At 42.6% G+C, this 24,583-nt stretch overlaps 1 protein-coding gene across 2 annotated transcripts in view; it reads right to left on the bottom strand.

The window, feature by feature from the left end:
- Window positions 1-24,583, bottom strand: part of Ranbp10 (RAN binding protein 10) — a 67,538-nt gene that overhangs the window by 42,534 nt on the left and 421 nt on the right. For both annotated transcript variants that reach the window (XM_048792552.1, XM_015496193.2), the window contains exons 2-4: window positions 24,423-24,583; window positions 23,531-23,642; window positions 1,251-1,303 (exon numbers count right to left, since the gene is read on the bottom strand). In XM_048792552.1, coding sequence (XP_048648509.1) covers window positions 1,251-1,303; window positions 23,531-23,642; window positions 24,423-24,583 — 326 coding nt within the window. The remainder of the gene's footprint in view (window positions 1-1,250; window positions 1,304-23,530; window positions 23,643-24,422) is intronic.

The following is a 24,583-nucleotide window of genomic DNA, read 5'->3' as shown; positions in this document are numbered from 1 at the left end:
GGCTAGGCAAGAGGATCACAACTTCAAGACCAGCCTGGGCAACTTAACAAAAATTTATTTAGCCACAATTCAGGATTGCTTATACCGCCATGCAATAATAGGCTTTAATAGTTACTTATATATTAAGCCATAAAAGCTTCTTTTCTCTATTACCAAAGCAGAATAAAAGTTCAAAGGGCACACTGAGCTCTTGTATAACAGAGAACAGCAACACACAATATGAAGAGGTCAAACCTACCATGCACATTCTGATTAAAAACAAAAGACCAGCTTTCACTCAGATCACAGTTTAAAAAAAAAAAAAAAAAAAAAACAGTCAGATTCCTGACAATTAATTGAATCCTAAGCAAATGTAAATTGCCAGTCTTTGAAATCATCCAATTATAGACAAATCTGTGGCGGATATCAAACATAAATTGGAAAAGACATAAAAGTTGAGGTGTTATTCCCTATTGGGAAAGCTAGTTGCCTTCTCTGTGTCACAGCACAAAGAATAGAGGGTCGGGGCAAAATCATAAAATCTTTACATACCTCCACACTGATATCAGGGCAGTTTACAATATGTCACTTCTGCCACTCAAGGGACAAATGGACTTAGGGCCATCATCTGGAACCTATCAGCTCATTGTGGAGGCTTCTGACTCCTCAGCTGTGCTTAGGCCAGGACCAGGCATGAGCCCCACTGGGCAGAAAATAGTTGAAAAGGTATGGGGCTGGTAGAAAAGAACCATCTACAGGTCCACAGCATTTCACTAATCCAAGGCTGCTGTCAACTCAAGAGCTACAAACTCAGACATCTTAACTCTTATCTATTTGTTCAGAAATCACCTCAACCACATTCCACATGGGAAGCCACTTAAAGATCAAAGTCTTTAACAAAGAGTAGTAACAAAGAAGCCAGGCTTGAAGTACATGCCTCCCAGGACATGTCTGAGTCCCAGGCCGATAGGCAAAAGTCAATGAGAGCGAGAGCTACTAAGGTGTATCCTCAATGGAGGCAAGCTCAGGTCACTTGGTTTTGACTGCAAACAGTTCAAATTCCATGAATGACAATCACTCATTAATTAATTTTTGGAATGGAAAGCCACACTATTTCAGCCCAATGGCCAATTTCAGGATCCTCCTCTCAATGGCTTGGCTTGAGATAGGCACCCAGCAAACAAAGTCCTCCCCAGCCTCTCAACTGCTGCTGTAACTCTAATGGATGGATCAGGAGGGCAAAACATACGTTCTCTGCAATAGTGACTCACCAGGAAGTCTGTTCATGTTGACTCCTTGAGCTGAGAGTCCTATTCCCATGTACCTTCAAAAAAGCACAAACAAAAAAATTCTGGTTATCAAGTGATTATAGATCTCCCTTCTCAAATATTTGTTAGAAGACAGAAAAAAAAATGGGAAAAGCAATGAATGTGGACTCTTTTTTGGGGAAGAGGGAGGATAGTACTAGAGGGTGCTCTAGCTTTTTACTGAGCTTTTTGTTTTTGTTTTACTCCAACCTTTTCTAATTTTTTTTAAAATTGTAGATGGACATTACACATTTATTATATTTATTTATTTTTATATGGTGCTAAGGATTGAACCCACTACCTCACACCAGGAAAGTGCTCTACCATTGAGCCTCAACCCCAGCCCCTCTTTTTTTTTAAGACAAGGTCTTGCTATGTTGCTGAGGCTTTGCAATCCTCCTGTCTCAGCCTCTGGAATCACTGGAATTATAGGTGTATGCCACCACAACCAGTTGAATGTAGACTCAATATGCTAGTGGCTTTAAGATAACCTTTACATTTTGATTTTCTTTCCTTCCTTCCTTTTTCTCTTCTTTCTTTCTTTTCTTTTTTTTTTTTTTTTTGGAGGGGGGGCAGTGCTGGGGATCAAACCCAGAGCCTCACATATGTTTGGCAAGCACTCTGCCACTAAGCTTCACTCCCAGCTTATACATTTTAATTTCCTAATGGAAAGCATCTTAATGCCTTTACAGCTGGAGAAACAGGAGGCAGTGTGAATAAGCATGAACCACTGGCTTTGGCTTCAGAGAAAAGTGTCTTGAAATCCTGGCTTCTAGTTGGTTGGCTTTTTTGGCTCCAGCTAAGGCAAGCAGAACCTATTTCTAAGAAGTACCTAAATATAATAGCTTGATCCTATGTTGTGATTAGCAGAGTAACACAAGGTTAAAACCCACAAGGACAAGCTACTCTGCACCAAGGACCAGGACATAGAAAAAGTACTGCCAGGCTGATCTCTTTTACATTGTCAAACCTCTCACACAAAGCTTCTCTGGGTATGTCAAAACTCATTGCCTGCCAGATATGGTGGCACATGCCTATAATCCCAGAAACTCAGGAGACTGAGACAGGAAGATTGCAAGTTTGAGGCCAGCCTCAGCCATTTCACGAGGCCCTAAACAACTCAGTGAGACCCTGTCTCAAATAAAAAATAAAAAGGGTTGGGGATGTGGCTCAGTGGTTAAGCACTCCTGGGTTCCATGCCTGGTACCAGAAAACAACAACAACAAAAAAAACCTCATTACTCATCCCCTATACATTTACCACTGGCCTCCTAGATGATACAAAACTGGGAGGTGGTGCGGCATGAGCCCCCCAGACCTCTTTACTCTTCCCACCTCAGGTGCCTAAGCAATTAAATTATCCACAACAAGGAAGGGCCCATGCTACAGCAACTCTCAAAGATGTCTGACTGGCAAGAGAGGCAGTCCAAAAAAAGGAATTGAATATTTTTTAGTCTTTTTTGTTTTCTTTTCTTTTTTCATAGTACTGAGGCAAGTGTTCTCCAAGCTGGGCTGTTTTTGTAGTAAACAAAGAAATAGGAATTTCCCCCAAGAAATAAGTTATCACCTCCTAAGAGTGAAATAGCAGAAATTCACACATAACACCTGATTCTAGTCACATGACTGTCAACTAGTAGTTGTGCTCAGAATATTCAAGACCCCCCAAAACTCCATTCAAGGAGGCAGCTGAGGTGTAGCCTTGTAGTTGCATAACAATGTGAATGCACTTAATGTGGCTTAACTGTATACTTAAAAATGATTAAAATGGCCAGGTGCAATAGCATACAAGTGTAATCCCAGAGATTCAGGAGGCAGAGGCAGGAGAATCATGAATTTGAAACCAGCATCATCAACTTGGCAAGACCCTCCTCAACAATTCCTTCATCAAGATCCTGTCTTAAAATAAAAAATAAAAAGGGCTGGGGATACAGCTCAGTGGCAAAGTGCCCCTGAGCTCAATACCCAGTTTTTAAAAAAATGGTTAAAATGGTTAATTTCATGGGTATTTTATCACATAAAAATTATTTTTAGGACTGGAGTTGTGGTTCAGTAGTAGAGCACTTACCTAGCATGTGTGAGCACTGGGTTCGATTCTCAGCACCATAGATAGATAGATAGATAGATAGATAGATAGATAGATAGATAGATAGAAAGAAAGAAAGAATAAAGGTCCATTGACAACTTAAAAAAATTATTTTTGAAAAGTAATTATAAGGTGGCTGGGGTTGTAGCTCAGTGGTAGAATGCTCACCTTGCATTTGTGAGGCACTGGGTTCAATCCTCAGCACCACATTAAAAAAAATTTAAAAAATAAAGGTATCGTTTCATCTGCAACTAAAAAAAATTTTTAAAGAAAAAAAAAACTTAAAATAAAGAGCTGGAATTGTGGCTCAGTGGTAGAACGCTTGCCTGGCATGTGTGAGGCCCTGGGTTCGATCCTCAGTTTTGCATATAAACAAATAAAAGATCCATTGACATATATAGATATAAAAAAAAAAGTATGGAGTTAGGGTTGTGGCTCAGTGGTAGAGCACTCGCCTAGCATGTGTGAGGCCCTGGGTTTGATCCTCGGCACCACATAAAAATAAAAAATAAAGGTATTGTATCCAACTAAAACTAAAAAAATATTTTTTAAAAAAAAAAGCAATTATAAGGGGGATGGGGTTTTAGCCCCTGCCAGTGCTTTATCTGCAGTAAATGTCCTTTTGCTTTTTTCTGGCTGGCTGCACCTCCATATTTTGGGAAAGAAGCCTCTATCATTCAAACAGAAGACCAAACAGGGAGAGAAGGCTTTGACCCAAGTAATGCACTTGTCTAGCATGTATGAGGCCACTGGGTTCAATTCTCAGCACCACATATAAATAAATTAAATAAAGGTCCATTGACAACTAAAAAATAAAAATAAAAAAGCAGTTATAAGCCTGACATGTTGGCACATGCCTGTAATTCCAGCAGCTTGAGAGGCTGAGGCAAGAGGATTGCAAGTTCAAAGTCAGCTTCAGCAATTTGTGAGACCCTGTCTCTAAATTAAACATAAAATGGGCTGAGCGTCCCTGGTACCAAAAATATTGCATAGGGTTGCCTTAATTTATCTATTTCTAAATGGTTATACATTCACATTCTGACTGTCCCTGTTAAAATTTTGCAAGGAATCTTTCCACAAATATTTCTCCATCTTGGACTATATCTTGCTCCCCCGTTGTGCTCTACACACTTATGTAGCTGTTTCCTAACCCTAACACTCCCAAGGTCCTCACACCATGATACCCCTGCCCCTGCCAGTGCCTTATCTGCAGTAAATGTCCTTTTGCTTTTTCTGGCTGGCTGCACCTCCATATTTTGGGAAAGAAGCCTCTATCATTCAAACAGAAGACCAAACAGGGAGAGAAGGCTTTGACCCAAACACCGTCCTCTGAAAACAGCAATCCCCATCACGCTGGATAGAGACCGGGCAAAGACAGACAAATACGTGGCCCTAATAACCTGGCCCACAGGGTTTAAGAGAAAGGAAGGGGAAAGAAAAAGAAATAGTATTTCCACGAGGGAACTCCATAGCTCAAAGAAAATACATATTTTGGGTTTTTTTTGTTTGTTTGTTTGTTTGTTTCATTTTTTGGTGGTGCTAGGATTGAACCCAGGGCCCTGATTGTGCTAGCCAAGTGCTCTACCACTAAGCTACACTCCCTGGCCCTTTTTATTTTGAGACAGGAGCTCATTAAATTGCCCAGGCTGGCCTTGAACGTGTAATCCTCCTTCCTCAGCCTCTAGAGTAGATGGGATTACAGGTGTGAACCATGGTGCATAGCTGTTGTTTTGTTTTAAAAGCATTTGGGACACAGAGTTGGATCCTTAAAGGTCAAAGACATGACCTAACATACAGCCTGTACTAGACAGAACTGCTTAGCCCTTCCCAGAAACACACAAACTGCCTGCCAGAAGGGGCCAGCTTCAGAAATCATCAGGAGATGGAGCTGTGCAAGCCTGCTGGCAGGATTCCCATTAAATTAAATCTTGCACATTTTCCCAGAAAAATTGCAGCCCAAATAATCAGCTTCCTACTTTACATGGTAGAGGCTGCCAAAACTGGTCTCCATTCCCTTGATGTCCCAGCTGACCAAGCAGCAGACAACCCCAACTGTCCTGCAGTCATCAATCTAACATAGGGCAACATAGCAAGAGGTTTCCCAGACTTGGATGCCAACACTCATCCAGTCTTGTTCAACATGGCATGTGGTCACACTCCTGGCATACAGGTTTCCTGACTCTAAGGTGAGAGCTTATATTGATATATGATTCCTGGGTGACCCTTCACTGCTTAAATCTAGTGCAATAGGGTAGGTCAAGGGTCATCCAAGAAGATTTATGCTTGGTCACCAGCAACAGGTCTCTGGTTCTGCAATGTTCCGTGGGTGGCTCTGTGGGAACCGCCAAAGCACCTGTGCTTAAAATACAAGTTATTCCAGGCACAGTGGTACACCCTATATACCTGTAACTCAGGAGGCTGAGGCAGATGGTCACAAATTCAAGGCCAGCCTAGGAAACTTATCGAGAGCCTCTCTTAAAATTAAAAAAAAAAAATGAAAAAGGCTGGGGAAGTAGCTCTGTGGTGTAGCACCCCTGGGTTCAATCTCCATACTCCCATACTGCAAAAAGAAAAAAAAAATTTTAAATACAAGTTGCTTAGGGAAATAGGGTTATAATTCAGTGGTAGCAAACATGCCTAGCATACATGAGGTCCTAATTTTGATCCCGCACCTCAAAAAACAAGAACAAAGCCAGGCAAGGTGGCACACACCTGTAATCCCAGCGGCTCAGGAGGCTGAGGCAGGAGGATAGCAAGTTCAAAGCCAGCCTCAGCAAAAGCGAGGCGCTAGGAAACTCAGTGAGACCCTGTCTCTAAATGAAATACAAAATAGGGCTGAGGATGTGACTCAGTGGTCAAGTGCCCCTGAGTTCAACCCCTGGTACCAAAAAAAAAAAAAAACAAACAAAACAAAAAAAAAAAAAAAAAAAAAACACCCAAGAACAAGTTGCTCAGGCTTCCCCACAGGAAAAGCTTCCTCTACCTCTAGCAGCGAATCCTCAACACCTTCCTGTAGACTCTCTGCTCCCCAGGTAGGATAGTGTTTCCTACTGAATGCCTGGAAATCTTCTTACAAACCCCTGTCTCTCAACTAGAGAATCTTAGTGGATGAACTAAAGGTAGAGCATCCAAAAGAAGCCAACACCTACCCACATTTTGGCAATCTGCCACCTCCAGGTATCAATGACACGGGGAGCAGTTCTACAAGAGCCCAACTTAAATACTCAAATGAGGCCAGAGCTGAGTCATGGTCCAAGGGGAAAAAGTTCCAAATCTTCAAACATTAGGTGATAGTAAGTCTTTTATAAAAAAGTAGGATGTTCTAAAACTACAAAAAGATTAGGCTCCTATCTTCTAGCAATTCTTCTACCCTAGGAGACAAAGATGCCCACTCTTATCACTTCTATTCAACATATTAAAAAGTTCTAGCCAGAACAATTAGACCAAAAAGGAAAGAAAAGAAAGAGTATCCAAACTGGAAAAAAGGAAACAAAACCATCTCTGTTACAGGTGACAAGAGACCACCCTAAATTCTACCACACACACACACATACACACACCATATCACATCACACCTCACCCAACCTGTTAGAGCTAATAAGTTACTATTTAAAAATGATCTTAAGGGCTGAGGATGTGGCTCAAGCAGTAGTGCGGTCGCCTGGCATGCGTGCGGCCCGGGTTCAATCCTCAGCACCACATACAAACAAAGATGTTGTNATACACCTATAATTCCAGTGATTCCAGAGGCTGAGACAGGAGGATTGCAAAGCCTCAGCAACATAGCAAGACCTTGTCTTAAAAAAAAAGAAGTCAAAATACTTACAAACTGAAAACAATATAGTGTTACTAAAACAAACTAAAGACAAAAATATAAAGATAGCCCTTGATAATGGTTTGGAAGGCTTAATCTTATTTAAGATGTCAATAACTCCCAAAGAAATGTACAGATTCAATGTCATCTCTATCAAAATCCCAATGTCATGCCAGGCACGGTGGCACATGCCTGTAATTCCAGAGACTCAGAAGGACAAGGGAGAGTATCATACATTCTAGGCTAGCCTCAGCAACCAGCAACTTAGTGAGATCCTGTCTCAAAATAAAGAAATAAAAAAGATAAAAAGACTGGGAATATAGCTCAATGGTAAAGTGCCCCTAGGTTCAATCTCCAATGACGTATTTTGCAGAAATAGAAAAATCTATGTGGAATCCCAAAGGACACTGAGTAGCCAAAACAGTCTTCAGAAAGAACAAACTGGAGGTCTCATACTTCCTTATTTCAAAACATTAATCAAATAGAGTAGTACTGGCATAAAGATAGATATATAGACCAATGAAATAAAATGGAAATGGAGCCCAGAAATAAACCCTTACATATAGGCAACTAATTATGACAAGGGTAATAAGACTATTCAATGGGGAAATGGCAGTTTTTTCAACAAATAGTGATGGGACTTCTGGACAACCATAAACAAAGAACAAAGTTATACATATATAAAAATTTACCCTAGGTCAAAACGGTTAATTAGGATCAAAGGATAAAACATAAGGAATGAGAATATAATTTATAGAAGAAAACATAGGGGGAAAGTTTCACAAAATTGAATCTGGTAATGATTTCTTGAATATGATACCAAAAGCTCAGGCAACAAAAAATATAGATGAACTGGGTTTCATCAAAATTTAAAACTTTTCGGGCTGGGGATGTGGCTCAAGCGGTAGCGCGCTCGCCTGGCATGCGTGCAGCCCGGGTTCGATCCCAGCACCACATACAAACAAAGATGTTGTGTCCGCCGAAAACTAAAAATTAAATATTAAAAAAAAAAAAAAATTAAAACTTTTGTACATTAATGAACATTATCAACACAGTGAAACGACAGTGGAAACACATGAAATAAGAGAAAATATGTACAAATTATATATCTGATGATGGGTTCATATCCAGGATATATATAGAACTCCGACAATAACAACAACAAAAAACCCTGATTAAAAAACAGATGAAGGATTTATATAGATATTTCTCTAAAGAAAATATACAAATAGCTAATAAGTACATAAAAGGATGCCAGATGTAGTGGCACATGCCTGCAATCCCAGTGACTGGGGAGGGTGATGCAGGAGGATCTCAAATTCAAAGCCAGCTTCACCAACTTAGGGAGAAGGCCCTAAGCAACTTAGTGATAACTTGCCTCAAAATAAAAAATAAGAAAAGGACTGGGAATGTAATTCAGCACCCCTGGGTTCAATCCCCAGAAAAAAAGGGATACAAAAAGATGTTCAACTAATCATTCAGGAAAAATAAATCAAAACCGCAATGAGATACTTTAGGCTGCCAAAAATAAAACAATAAGGAAAGGGCAGAATGAAAACCCCAAACCCTAACATGTTCTCCTAGTCACCTAATGTATTACCTTTATATCTAAGGAACCAAAAGAATAACACTAGAGCATCATCTAACACTGTATTTCCTCTGGTGATCACTGGAGACATCTGAAAATGACCAAGTTTTGGGTAGCTGTTGAGTCATTGCTAAAGTTCAATAATTTAGTAAAAAGAAGTGCAGCTCTCTGCTTTCTGATTATCCTGTGAGCTGCTTCCCTCTGCCACACATTCCACCGTGAAGTTCAGCCTCACCTTGAGCTCCAAGGAATGGAGCTGTTTATGGATGGAGACCTCTGAAACCACACTAAGGAGACAAAGATGAATTTAACATGGTCCTTAAAACCTCTAAATCAGTTGAGAACACAAAGTGACCTAAATGAATAAGCTAATATGATGATGATATTCGTGCCTGACTTAGAAGTGGTGCTTCTCTAGAGCCCTGAGGAATGGAGCCAGCCTTCTACAGACAGACCTAGGAAACCTTGAGCCCTCTAATAAACATTACCTCCTCTAAATAAATAAATTAATAAATAAAATTTGAGATAAATTTCTCTTTAGAGAGACCTTGAGGATATTCTTGCCTTCCACAAAGATCCTACAACAGTACAGTGCTGCGGACACAATGGTGGGGGCATAGACTCTGTACTGACAGTATCAAGCTGGGATGAGCCAGAGAACCAAAGTTTACTGACTCAAAGAGGGAGACTCACTAAGAAAGTGAAAGTTGGGCTAAGACCTGGTAAAGGAGATGAAAGGAAAAAGAAGAGCCATGCAGAGTGTGCTATGCAGAAGCAGCAGAATGTACGAAGGCATACAGGAAAAAAAGGAGTCACAGTGTAGCGTAACAGGCTGGGCATACCTAAAAACAGCCAAAGCTGGAATAGGAAACGGGCTGTGCATGCATAGCCTGCGTGCTTGCTTAAGGAGTTTGAACTTCTGGGGGAGGTTAATGGGAAGCCACAGAAGGGGTGTAGCAAGGGCACAGCTGATCAAACAGCCCCTATGTGGAAAATGGATTCAAGAAGCAAAACTGAACACTACCAAAGTCATCCCAGTAGAAGATGACAAGGGTTAGACAAGGACAAGAGCAGTAGGGACAGAATGATGTGGACAGAGCCAAGTATTCTCTAGAACATAGTGAACTAACTGTGGAGGGGAGGGGCTTGAGAAACCCAGGACATTGCCCAGCAAAATCAGTCGCTAGAGCAAAGTCAATTCTCTGAGACCACTTGGAAATTCTGGAGCCAAAGTGCTCAGTCAAAATCAGTAGTGGTCATTCCCCAGCTCTGCTCTAGCCCTGGCATTGACAGCATGCACCAACATTTGAATAAGAAACATACTTGCAAGGAACAAATATGTGGAACACTTCCAGATTCAAATCTCACCTCTTCCCTTTTATTCACCATGGATCCATGGGCACACCACTTGGCCTCTCAGGTAACAGCTGTTTCAACAGCTATTATCATGAGTCCAGAGAGCCCTCAGTGCAGCCACTCCCCAGGATCAAAGGAGAAGCTGGGCTTGTGCTCGAGAAGGAAAGATGGTAGATGACTATTTGTACGACCCCATTCTGTCCACTAATTCCACAAGTGTAGGCTCTTCCACAATCTGGTATATTAGGTCATTCTCAAAGGCCTGAATCTTGGGACATCTAAAAACAAATGCCTCTTTACTTGGAATTGCCAAGGAGAAAGGAGATGAGCATTTGCTTCCTTGTGCTAAAGGGAGAGGTTATACTAGGAACATCAGAAGATGCAGGCTGTCCTGGACAGTCTTGCAGGAAGGGAGGTAGCAAAGGCTCCCACACCCAGAGCAGCTAACAGAATAGAAAAAGCAGTCTGGTGCCCCAACACTTCACTTCTCCATTGGCCTTTCTTTTCAGGTAGCAGGATATAGCTGAGGAGCCTGACGGGATGGGAGCAAGGGAATACCCCACAGCAGGACTGACAGTAAGGCAAACCCATCTGATTTACCCCTTCTTCTATACTGCAGCAAAATGGAGAGGAAATACCACTTGTCAGAGAGGTGACACCTCCAGGAAGTACAGAGAGACAGCAGACAAGCTCTTTATGACCCTTCAAGCCCAGGATCATAAGTCGGCCTCTAACTTTCCAGTTTCTATCCTTCACTACCAAACCACAATGTAAGCTGGAGCTAAAAGAAGAGTAACTCTCTTCCCTATACCCTATCTGGATTCAGAGAGAAAAGGGCAGCAAACAGGCACTGCCTAGCCAAACCAGATGGAGATTCATCAGACAATGAATGATTTGGAGGAGGAGCAGTCACACCTGTAAGTGGGCAGCAAAAGTCCTCAGTTGAACAAACCCAAAGCAGGCGGCTGATCACATAACAGGTCCACCCAGAAGCTGCCACCATCCACCACAGGCAGCCAGAGTTATACTGGGGCTGTGGAAAATGACTTCTTCAGAAAGAAGTGGCAGCTCCTGAGGCCCAGGCTGCACACTATCAACCTTCCTCCCTTCTGCCACATAAGCAAGATTGCTAAACCTGCAGTAACATGGAGACACAAGCACACTTGTCTGCTTACATTCTTCTTTTTCTCTTTGGTTTTCCAGATTCTCTACAATTGACAGAATTACTTTTATGATAATTAAAAAATCATGTTAGGAGCTACTTGATGGCCACATACTAAGAGGATGGTTGGCTCTCACCCTTCTGACTCTCTCTGGATCATCCCAAGGCAACATTTTAGTGATGGGGGACACACTGGAGAACTTGGCTTTCATGGTTGGCTCCACAGTACAACCAGTTCCCTGAGCCTGTCTGTTCCCTGACGATATAAGGTGCCTCAGAAGATAATCGCAGGAACAGTCAAAATCCTTGCTGAGCAGTGGATTTGATACCACCAAGATTAACAAGGCACCTCCTGATCCTGAGCCTATGCTCAGGAGACGCTGTTGCACTGAGATGGACTCAGCTCTAACTGACTGGAGAGTCTTCCATGATCTAAGCAGGCCTGGTGGTATACAGAGGACAGGACCTTAGAAACCAGGTGTGGCAGCCCATGCCTATAATTCCAGCTACTCAGGAGGCTGAGGCAGAAGGATTGCAAGTTTGAGACCAGCCTGGACAACTTAGTGAGACCCTATCTCAAAATAAAATAAACAGGCTGGGGAATGTAGCTCAGTGGAAAGCACTTGCCTAGCATGCATGAAGCACTGGGTCCAATCACCAGGACTACAAAAAAAGAAAGAAGGAAGGATGAATGGATGAATGGATAGACATACAAACCAGGACCTCTTGACTCTCCAGATATGTACCAAGCTAGAGGGAAAAGAACATTCCTTTGCTGTCCTCTCCCACCTGTCCTGACAGAGAGCTGGGAACACCATACACCGGGGACTCCTCTGATAACAAGTCTGATATTCCCTTCCTGCCTCTGGAAGGGAAGCATCTGAAGAGTTTTAGAGTGACAGAAATACTTCACAGCAAGACTCAGAGATAACACCCCTGACTCTGTGCAGCTGGTCTCATGCACTTCAGCTAATTCAGGCCTTATATTTCAACCCACATCTCAGGTTACCTATCAGAAGAGAGTTGGTCCAAAGTGCTTCTGAGCTTCTTCCCAGCTCTGACCTAGAGACCTCAATTTTGGGCAGAATGTCAATAATGTCTAAGTACTACTGCAAATGTTGTATACACAGATGCAAACTGAAAATGAGGAAGACCTTGGAACAGCAATCAAAAAGTCACCAAGAAAGGGCTGGGGTGTAGCTCAGTGGTAGAACATTTGCTCAGTATGCATTAGGTCCTGGGTTCCATCCCCAGCACTGCAAACAAACAACAGAAAGTGAAAAGAAAACTTGTAAATAGTTAAAAATATTTGAAAATCATATGTATAATAAGGGTTGATATATAAAATATAAAAATATACAGGATATATAAAATATCCTGTCAGGCACAGTGGTGCACATCTATAATACCAACAACTCAGGAAGCTGAGGCAAAAGGATCACAAATTCAAAAACAGCCTCAGCAACTTTGTGAGACCCTCAGCAACTTAGTGAGACTCTGTCTCATAATAAAAAATAAAAAAGGACTAGTAAAATGCCCTCTGGGTTTAATCCCTAGTAGGGAAGAAAGAAAGAAAAAAAAATTCCTATAACTCAACAACTTTTAAAAAAAGACAAACAACCCAATTAAAAAATGGGGAAAGGACTCAAAGAAGAGACATTTATTTAAAGGAGGTATACAAAAAGGCATGAAACTAGTCATTAGGAAATGCAAATCAAAACCACAGTGAGGGCTGTGGTTGTGGCTCAGTGGTAGAGTGCTTGCTTAGCATGTATAAGGCACTGGGTTTGATCCTCAGCACTACATAAAAATAAATAATATAAAGGTACTGTGTCCATCTATGACTAAAAAATATATTTGAAAAAACACAAAACAGCTGGGCACAATGGCATATGTCTGTAATCCCAGCGGCTCGGGAGGCTGAGACAGGAGGATTGAGAGTTCAAAGCCAGACTCAGCAATGGCAAGGTGCTTAGCAACTGAGTGAGACCCTGGGTCTAAATAAAATACAAAATTGGACTAGGGATGTGACGCAGTGGTCCAGTGCCCCTGAGTTCAATCCCTAGTACAAATAAATAAATAAAATTAAAAAACACAAATCATAATGAGTTACCACTCCACACCTAGGATAGCAATATTAGGGAGGAAGAAAGGGAAGACAGGAGGGAATGACAGGAGGATATGGGGAAATTAGAACCTTTATACGTTGCTAATGGAGAATAAAACATTGCAGCCACCATGGAAAACCCCTTGGTGATTCCTAAAAAAGTTAAATTTAGCATTATTGTATGACTTAGCAATTCTATTGTTAGGTGTATACCCAAAAAAATAAAAAATGGAGATTCAAACAATAAGTATACCAATGTTCATAGCAGCATTATTCACAATAGCCAAAAGGTTATTCGACCCAAGGGTCCATTGACAGATACATGGATAAAGAAAATATGGTATGTATATATTCAGTGGAATACTACTCAGTCATAAAAATGAATAAAGTTCCTTGTAAAATATTGCCATGTGTATAAAAATACAAAAGATCCCAAAAGTCAAGAAAAGGAATGAATTTCTGAGAGATAGGCCACAACAAGAGAAACCTTGAAAACATTGTTACATAAAACAAATCAGATAGAAAAAGACAACTATTGTAGGAATACCTTTATATAAAGCAGCTAGAATAAGCAAATTTGTAGAGAGAAAGTAAATTAAATTAAATGTAACCACTAGGAGTCAGGCTTGATGGCATACAGCTATAATCCCAACTACTCAGGAGGCTGAGGCAGAAAGATTGCAATATGGAGTCTAGCATAGACAATTTAGCATGACCCTGTCTCAAAATTTAAAAAATAAAAAGGGGGATGGGGTTGTGGCTCAGTGGTTTGGCAATAGAGTACTTAGCTACCACGTGCGAGACCCTGGGTTCGATCCTCAGCACCACATAAAAATAAATAAAGGTATTGTGTCCAACTACAACTAAAAAATAAATATAAAATAAAAAGGGCTAGGGGTATGGGGATGTACCTCAGTGGTATAACACCCCTGGGTTCTGATACCACTAACACACACACACAGAAAAAACAACAACCAGGAGCTAGGAGGAAGAAATAGAAAGTTATTGCTCAATGGGTACAGAGTTTCTGTTTGGGGTTATAGAAATATTTTGGAAATACATGATAATGGTTGCACAACATTGTGAATGTAATTAATATCACTGAATTGTACACTTAAAAAAGAATAAATGGCAGCGTGCAGTGGCACACGCCTATAATTCCAGTAACTCAGGAAGTTGAGGGAGAAGGATTCTAAGTTCCAGGCTAACCTTGGCAACTTAGCAAGACCCTGTCTCAAAATAAAAAATAAAATAAAAATGCTGGGGATATAGCTCAATGGTTGGGCACCCCTGGATTCAATTCCCAGTACTGATGAGAAAAAAAAAGCGGGGTAAGTGGTTCATTTTATGTTACAAATATTTTACCACATATACACACAGAGTCACACCCCTACAGTTCTGCATGCCAGCATGAGCCTCATCTGGTTTTTCCTGATTAGACAAGTAGGGCCCAGGCACAGAGTTCAGTGAAAAACATCAGAATATTTTGTATTATGGCCTCATGTCAGAAATAACAAGTCCCTCTCTGCTAGCACAGAGCAACTGAGAAGAGCAAAGAACATAGTTTACTTTCTATCAATTTCTTCTTAGAAGGAAGGTAGATTTTTATGGGCTAATAAGCCCATAGGCATTTTTAATAATGGTTGCTTAAGTAACATGAACCAATGATTATGGGACTTGAACATTTTAATTTAAGATCCATCAATGGGATATCTTCAGACCCACAAAGCTGTGGTAGAAAGTGATAAGGTTTTCAGGAAAAAAAAAAAAAAAAAGAAGATGATGCAAGGTTCTCAGCCTCAGGGCTGAGTTGGCTCTTGAGGGCTAGGGAAGGTAGGAGCTCTGCTCTTCACCCTCTCAGATGAAAACAATCACCACTGCCTCCACCCCAGATCTCCAAGGAGCTCCTGGAATCCCATCTGACAGTTTCATTTTGACATCTAACACCTTAGCTATAGCTCAGCAGGTTGGCAATTTTGTTCCTATCAGAACTTGTCCCAGATAAAAGAAATCAACAGTCTATACAATAGAGAGGACTCTGAAACAGTGGCTACAAAATAGTTGTAGAGACAGGATCTTGCTGTGTTGCCCAGGCTGGCTTCAAACTCTTGGGGCTCAAATAATCCTCACACCTCAACCTTCCAAGTAGCTGAGACTACAGGCATGCACCACCACACCCAGCTCTATTCTTAAAATATAAAGCATGTTTAGTGTTGAAAGATCCTATGTATTCTTTTTATAGTTTAAAAGAAAAATTATCTAAGGACTCTGGTGTAGCTCAGAGGTAGAGTGCTAGCCTGAGTTTGATTCCCCAGCACCACAAGGAAAAAAAAAAAAAAAACTTATCTATAGATCAAAAAAATATGTATTTATTTTTGAAAAAAAAAAAGAATATAATCATTTGCAGACTCCTGGCACAAAGGCTGTTATGAAACAGCAGTCTATAAAAAATAGTGCACACCAATTTCAGATCCATGGCTTCATAAACTTGGCTGTAACCAGTTCTACTCTGCCAACCATTCCCTCTGCTTCTTTCCTCTTGGTTCAGCTCTGAGTTGGCACTGTCTTTGAATCATCTGGGCACAACTACCCTTCTCCTCTGTCTACTTTTCGTCTTCCAACTACCTTTCATCTCCAAACTTCCAATTTACAACTGCCTGGTATACTGTACATTGAGAAAAATTCTGGGACTTTGTCTAGACAAGAATGAGTGTTGTTATCAATCAGTAATGTCTGTCATAAAAGCTGAGGGTATGGGGGAGGGAGTATTTCACATTTGCCATAACTGATCTTAAATTAAACTTCCCTGAAATACCAAAACTACCTCTAAGTCCATAAGGGAGGAGAAGACGACAAGTGGAAAAGGGGTGCAAAGGACTTCTTTAGCCACTCCTCCACATCCCTAGACAGTCAAGGGCATCCTGCTCTGGACCCTTGATGACAAAGGGACCAGCCTCTGCTCTATCACCAAGTCCTCCAGCTTCATTTCTTGCAACACAGCAATGACTTCACATTTTGGTCACAACACAAAAATGCCAACAATCCTGGAGCTAAAAAAAGATGTTTAACATAAAGATTAGGGAGGCAGCTCAATGGTAGAGCACTTGCCTGACGTGTGTGAGACCTTGGGTTCAATCCCCAGAACTGGGGGGTGGGGGAGAGATGGGTTTTGTTTTTGTTTTTTTTTTTAAAGAGAGAGAGAGAGAATTTTTCAATATCCATCCCTTAGTTATCGGCGGACACAACATCTCTGTTTGTATGTGGTGCTGAGGATTGAACCCGGACCGCACACCGCACGCATGCCAGGCAAGCACGCTACCGCTTGAGCCACATCCCCAGCCCCGGGAGATGGATTTTAAACAGAATTTCAGGAAAGGGAGAGGGACATCCTGGCACTTAGACACGGTTACTCATCCCTCTCCCAGTGAGGAGTCTTTTCTTTCTTTTTTTTTTTTTAAAGAGAGAGTGAGAGAGAGAGAGAGAGAATTTTTTAATATTTATTTTTTAGTTTTCGGCAGACACAACATCTTTGTTTGTATGTGGTGCTGAGGATCGAACCCGGGCCGCACGCATGCCAGGCAAGCACGCTACCGCTTGAGCCACATCCCCAGCCCAATGAGGAGTCTTTTCTTTCCAACTTGACCACATGAACCTGCTATGGGGCCCTTTATCTCTTTCCAGTGGCCCCAGAATAGGAATAGCATATAATGTCTGCCACCCAAAGCAAAAGGTTCATTCTCTGTGCTCCAGCCTAGTGAGCCCCTGCTTCCCTCCAACAGAGAATCTCCCCTTCCTACTGACCCACTAGAGGAAAGAGCAAATTTCCAGAAAACGAAGAAACAACGGGGGCAGGAGGGGAGATGTGAAGTGAATTCTAGGAATTTCTCTAGAGGCTAATCCTTGACCAACAAAGACCCCAGTTATAAAGAAGCAGCCACACTCTCCACTCTCAGCTCACAGTTGGAGCCTGGCCACATAAAGCAGGGAGATCCCACCAGAAAAGTGGTCACCATATAGACTCCAGTTCTCTTACCACATGCCACAGCTATATCCCAGTATGCCCAAACTAGACCAGGGCGTTAACCCTCAGCACTGGTAAGCCATAAAATATTCCAAGAGGTTCCAAAGCACAAATATTTCAGTCTCAAGAAATAGCATGGACTGGGGTTATGGCTCAGGGTAGAGGACTTGCCTTGCACAGGTTCAATTCTCAGCACCACATAAAAATAAATAAAATAAAGGAGGTATTGTGTCCATCAACAATTAAAAAAAGAAACAGCACACTGTGTTACCTGGGAAGAGACATAGCCCAAAGCTCAGCATCTACCTGTGAGGCCACCAGCTCCAGGGGGGCAGTCAGGGAGAGCTGCCTTGGGCAAGGACAGCAACTATACCTCTGAGCAGTCAGGACAAGGCTTTTGTTAGTCCACAGATAAACACTGAACTTCCCAACAGCAACATACAATACATACACAGTGGACTGAGGGGACCTTGAATGTGGGACCAGCCACAGGCTGTCTCTACACAGGGAGGGTCTGGGCTCAGAGGCTTTCCAGACCAGGAAGGCAGCAAATAAGATCTTAGAGAGTGACTCTCTAAGTCTCCAGGGAAAATCACTTTGGGTGATCCTGACTCAGAAAGGAAAATGCTTAGACATAAAATATGAAACCACCAGAGAATTCTATATAAGCAGAGTCCCTTTACCTCTGAGAAGCCTCCCTGGTTATCAATCTTCAGGATCCCTCCCCTGTATCTTACCATATGGGAGAAAGGCCAGCTAAGAGAGAGAAAAGAGAACTGCTGTAAGAAAGCCATGTTCAGGGCCAAGGATCTAAAGCCACTGGACCCCTCTGGACAAAGATCTCAGACAGAGGAGCCTCTACACCACATCAACAGAGTTCTTCCCCAGCTAGAGTCTCTACACACTGTTACTGCCCTCAGGACAAAGTCCATGACCCTTGCCACAGCACACAAGGGGTTTTCAATCCAGCCCTTGACTACTTCATTCCCTGTGCCCATATCTTCTCATTGTTGTAGTGTTTTGACACAGGGTCTCACTATGTTGTTCAGCTGACTTCAAATTTCTGGGCTCAAGCAATCCTCCTGCTTCAGCCTTCTGTAGTAGAGTGCCCCTGAGTTGCTGAGACTACAGGCATGCCTACTTTTGCCTCCACATCTTTTTATACATTGTGTCTTCTGCCTGAAGCATCTGCTCCTCACTTTGTTCACTGGAACACTAATTCCTCCTTCCATTAAGCATCATCACTTCTTATATGAAGCTTTCTCCAGAGGTGAAGGAGGAAATCTGGGCCACCCTGGATAGTACATACACTATCAGCTAACCTTTTCTCTATCACCCCTTGAGGTCACAAGCAGGGCATATCTGTGTTCTCTATAAACAGACTTCATAACCTGTGGCCCTAGGGTTCAGGCCTGGGGCAAAATAACAAGGGCCTGTCTGCTGTATAGAATGAATGGATGGACACACTGTCTTTTGCCTAGCCACAGGAAGTCAGCTAACGGAAGAAGCAATAGCTGGCTAATTATGACCAGAGATCCCTGCTCAGGGGCCCAGCTGCTGAGAACACCCCACCCCTTCTCACACTGTCCAGTGTTCTAGTCCAGGCTTGCTGTTCTTGAGTAGAGCCACCCATCACATGTCAGAAGGCTTCTGCTGCTGGGATGATGTTACAGTCTATTTTGAGGGTCACACTGGAGCATCGGTCAGCTGGGTCAACCACACCCTCCATGCGTCATCACTAAAAGCCAGGGATACCCACAGGTCTGTAAACTCTGCCTGAAGAAGGTGGTGCCCGACCATGAACCCTCAGCTTAAGGGCCTCTTTGGCTTCCTGGAAAGATCAACCTGGATGCACCTTATCTCCTGGCACCACTGGCAGGGCTCATATGCCTCCTTACCCCATCGGACCTGCTCTCAATGTTCACAGCTCTGGTGACTCGGCAAAATGCAGCCAAAACCCATCGATCTGTGCCAAGCTCTTAGTTCAAACCTCCTTCTCCATAGCTCTCCCTCATATGTGGGGAATACCCTAAAAGCAGCCCAGCACCCTGACATGGAGCTAGTTATTCAATGAACTCATAGGCCCATGGGTCCAACTGCTGGAAAACTCCTACTTATCCTTCACAATCATGCCCAGGCTCTGCCTCCTTTTGCAAAGAGGCTTTCAGTCTACTCTCTACTGAGTAGGTTACAGGCTCCCTGAGGACAAGGCTGATCTGCATTGGCTTTACACATAGCACAGGACCTGACACGTAGTAGGGAAAAATATAAATGAAATGAAACTTTCTGATCAGATTAGCTTACTGTATTCTTCTACAAAAAACATCATGAGAACAGATAGGCACAGTGTCACATGCCTGTGATCCCAGAGATTCTGAAGGCTGAGACAGGAGGATCACAAGTTGGAGGACAACCTTGGCAACTCAGCAAGACCTGTCTTAATAAAAAGGGCAGGGATGTAGCTCAGTAGTAGAATGCTCCTGGGTTCAATCCCCAGTACTGGGAAGGAAGGAGGAAAAAAACACATCATATCAGGGTGCAGTAGCACACGCCTGTAATCCCAGCGACTGGGGAGGCTTTCACAGAAAGATCGCAAGTTCAAAACCCGCCTTAGCAACAGCAAGTTGCTAAGCAACTCAGTAAGACCCTGTCTCTAAATAAAACACAAAACTGGGGATGTGGCTCAGTGGTCGAGTGCCTCTGAGTTCAATCCCCAGTACCAAAAAAAAAGGACATCATGAGAACAAATGCATTTCTTAAGAACCATGACACAAAAAAACTGGATTCATGAAGACTTTCTACAAAGGAGATATATCCAAATCTCAGAAAAACAAGTTTACAGACTCAAAGGAACAGTAAGTCAATAAAGCTATAAAGTCAATAAAGCTATTCTGACCATGTATATGCTATTTACCCTGAGATGACAGTGGCCACCACAGCTTTGATGAATGCTGCAAAGACTCTATTATCCCTTTGAAGCATACTGAGGCCTCTACATGACTAAAGTCTGATGAAAAAAGTTTTTCCAAGGCAATTGCAGTCACTTTATTTCATGCCAACTTCCCTAGCCCCACTAAGCAATGAGCATCTTTCAGTTCTGTCCCCTACCACTGAAATTCTGTAAGCATCCAATAGGACATTCCCTTCCATTAATCCAGTGAAGGAATGCAATAGCAGCCAAAATGGGGAAAGGCAATAGCAGCATAAACACTTGTACCTAGGATCAGATAAGGACATCTGACAAGTTAGGCTATTCCATTGCCCATCCTAAGCCCTGCAGCTAGGGCAGGCCACCAAACATTCCAGGGACTAAGGGTTCATCCAAAAAACAGATACATCATCATTTGCTCCAATCAGGCATGGTGGCACATATCTATAATCCCAGTGACCCAAGAGGCTGAGGAAGAAGGATCACAAGTTCAAAGCCAGCCTCACAACTTAGCAAGACCTTTTGCAATTTGGTGAGACCCTGTCTTAAAATAAAAAATAAAAGGATGGGGGATGGGCTAGGGATTAGCTCCATGATAGAGAGCTTTCCTAGCATGCATGAGGCCCTAGGTTCAATTCCCAGTACCACAAAAATACATTAAAAAAAAGGACTGGGGATGCAGTTCAGTGATAAAGTGCCCTGGGTTGAAAAATAAAATCATTTGCTCCATTCATTTCCTAGAGATACTATGAAGACCAAATCAGATACCTTGGGAACGCTACACAGCTGGTTAATGCTTGGGTCATATACCAAACCAGGGTCAGAAATATACCTCTAACACTGACCAGAAAAAGGAAACAAATTGATTAATGTTTTCCTGCCCTATAACTGCTCTTGGCCTTCTCAAAACTATTCTATATGACTGAGGGTGTAGCTCAGTGGTAGAGTGCCTACCTAGCATGCGTGAGGCTCTGGGTTCAATTCCCAACACTGTCAAAAACAGAATAAACCACACCTGATCCATACCAATATCTGGCTATATCTCAACCAAGAAAAGGCTTTTGAGGATTTTATAAAGCAACCACAGGGGCCATCCATAAGTCACCATCTGATAATGGTCAACTGAAGTAGAGAATCACAAGCATACATGACCTGGGACCTTTTAAAACTGAGGTCCTTTTAAACATACATGACCTTGAACCTTTTAAAACTTTTAAAAATGCTGGGGATAGAAGCTGAAAAAGCTGCCCATCTTTTGTTAGTCTTGTAGGCAACACCTACAATCAGACAATTCAACATAACAGAGTCTTTTTCAGCAAGATCCACTTAAAACTGAAATATTAAAAAGCCAGTCAAAGGAATCTAGGTCTCTAAGTTAAACATTTCCCTTCTGAAAAGTATTCTTGTTTCTCAAAGATGTTATCTATGAAAGACTACAAAAAAGTGATCTAGCTGGGCATGGTAGTGCATGAATATAATCCCAGTGGCTGGGGAAGCTGATGCAGGACAATCAAGAGTTCAAAGCCAGCCTCAATAACTTAGCAAGGCACTAAGCAACTCAGTAAGACCCTGTTTCTAAATTAAATTCAATAAAGGGCTGGGGATGTGGCTCAGTGGTCAAGTGCTCATGAGTTCAATCCCTAGTACAAAAAAAAAGTGAGAAAGTAGTCTATTTCCCTCCCTATAATTTTAAGGAAGATCTCTCAATTTCTTTAGCAATGAGACTTCAACACCAAAATGCTAATCAGTACTATAACCATTTTTGAGTTGCTTATTTTAAAAAGCCATTCTATTTTTTTAAAAAAAAATTTTTTTAGTTGTAGGTGGACACAATACCTTTATTTTTTATTTATTCATATGTGGTGCTGAGGATCGAACCCAGCACCTCACACGCAGTAGGCATGCGCTCTACCACTGAGCCACAACCCCAGTCCCGTTTTTAAGAAGCCATTCTCATTCACACTTGTTCAAGCAAATTAAATATATATTCTTCTATTAGAGGGTGGGATAGGAAAATTAAGGCTCTAGAGCCCTCCAACAAACATGTTTCCTATCTGTTAACAACTAGATGGGGATAAAAAAGTGAAAGATCCAACAGCTTCCCATGATTAGAATCTCAAACCCATCAAATGCTAGGATTAAAAGCAGCTTAGATGGTGGCCTAGCTCCCCAGAGTGTAGATGAGAAGACTGAAGTCCCAAGATCTACCCAAATCCTCAGAGCCCTGCCAGGTGGGGAGTTACAGCTTCCCTGAAGCAGGCTAGGCTCTTACTCTGGCAGTCCTGCCCCAGCACAGTCCCTTGGGCAGGCATTTTGCACACACAAGGGAAACAGTTCCTAGGAGAGAAGAATTATTCTAAATGATAGGAAACACAAACTCAGGGTCAGCAAGGAGGTCACTGGTAGGGTTAACAAACTTCCCACACCAAACCTAAGGTCTGATGAAGAAAGTTTCTCCAAGGCAATTGCAGTCACTTTATTTCATAGTTTAAATACTTTAAACATAGCCACTGGAAAAAAAAGGAAGAGTGGGAGAAAAAAGAGATCGAAAAATGTCCCCTCTAATATCCTGTGTCTGCTTAAATCACCCTAAAGTAGGGAGTCTCCCTAGTGCTGACTTTAATAAGGACCTTCCTAAAGCTGGTCCAACTGGTGTTCAAGTCCCTAGACTGAAAAACATGTTTATGAGCAGCAGGTCACCTGATTCTGACCATGTATATGCTATTTACCCTGAGATGACAGTGGCCACCACAGCTTTGATGAATGCTGCAAAGACTCTATTATCCCTTTGAAGCATACTGGGGCCTCTACATGACTAAATCCCATAAAAAGGAAACCTGGGTGGGAAAAAAGGGAAGCCACAAACATCATGCCCTGATGGGAAAAACCTCATTCTGGACACTGAATTGTTAATGAAAACTTGTTACTTGTGTCCCTGATTTGTGAAATATGTGATTACATCATCACTAAAAAAAGTTCCCTGTTTTACCCACAATGTGCCTACTTGCTGTCAAGGCTCACTGCTTAGACTTGGACATTGCCCATAGTCAAGGGACAGAGGCAGCCCAGACCCAAGTCGCTTAGCAGATTCATATCAGTCATAAATGTCAGCCAGGAGAACCCAAACTCTGACCACAGAGAACAACCCAGTGTTGGGGACAAGAGAGTGGTAATGAGAGACTTACCCATCTCTTCCTTTGCTGACAATCTTCACTTCAAAGTAATAAATACCACAGGCAGCAGGTATGGGATGGGTGGCACGCACTGAAGCTGCATCTTTGTGATTTTTGCCATGACCTAATGGGAAAGGGCAAGGAATAAATTTCAGCAAAAGGAAATGAAAATGGAAGGCTCATTCTCTCTGCTCCACAGTAACTTCACCCCTCACTGGCCAGAGTAAACCCTTATGCAGTCGAAGGAATAATTAAACAACTGAGTAAACAGATAAACCTCCCACCTTTGGCTCACCTCCTCCTGAGACTAGTAGCCTGACTGAGCCACACTCCCCCATAACAACAAAACAAGGGCACAGTCAATGTGAATCCATGTGAGAGATGCCTGAGTGCTATTGGCAGTCTCTCCACAATCCAGGCAGCCCACCTGAGACACCAGGGGAAGGAGGAGACAGACTAGGAAGTCATTCCCACCAACAACTTTAGCACAGAACCCCAGCCCAGTCCGGGATGACTGACAAGCAGGCCAGTCCATGCACTACTGGCTAATGGAGAGGGATGTTATCGCCTCTTTTTGCCCGACTCCTGAAACAAAGTGGAAAAGGGCTGAACTGGAATTAGAGCCAGCCCAGGACAAGCAAGGAGGCCCTAAAGTGAAAGGTCCAACTCAGAACTGGTTTAGACACCTGTTGAAGTTATTTTGACGTTGGGTGTCTCAGGGCTGAGCAAAGCAGGCAGTCAAACCTCGGCCTGGTCAGCTCCACCACTCTGGACACACCGCAGGGACGAAGGCCTATCTTGGAGCCCCAAGGCAGAACAGGGACGTGATGCAGCAGAGGCCAAGCAACACAGCTGCCCTGCGGACACTACGGGCTTATCCTCCTGGGATCAGACAGGCCGATACCTTTGTAGTGGACGCGGAGGTTGCCCTGGGAGAGGCCGATGTAGTTGTACTTGTCCTTGGGACTCCAGGAGCGCGGCAGCGGCGTCTCGTGCTGGTTGACCGCGGGGTACAGGCGCTGCAGGCGCCGGCTCAGCTCCTGCTCCCCGGGGGATGGCAGCCCA

The sequence above is a fragment of the Marmota marmota genome, unplaced genomic scaffold (assembly GCF_001458135.2).
Source record: "Marmota marmota marmota unplaced genomic scaffold, marMar, whole genome shotgun sequence".
NCBI classification, from domain to species: domain Eukaryota; kingdom Metazoa; phylum Chordata; class Mammalia; order Rodentia; family Sciuridae; genus Marmota; species Marmota marmota.
Note: the sequence above shows the minus strand (reverse complement) of the source record. Positions and strands in the feature narration are given on the sequence as shown.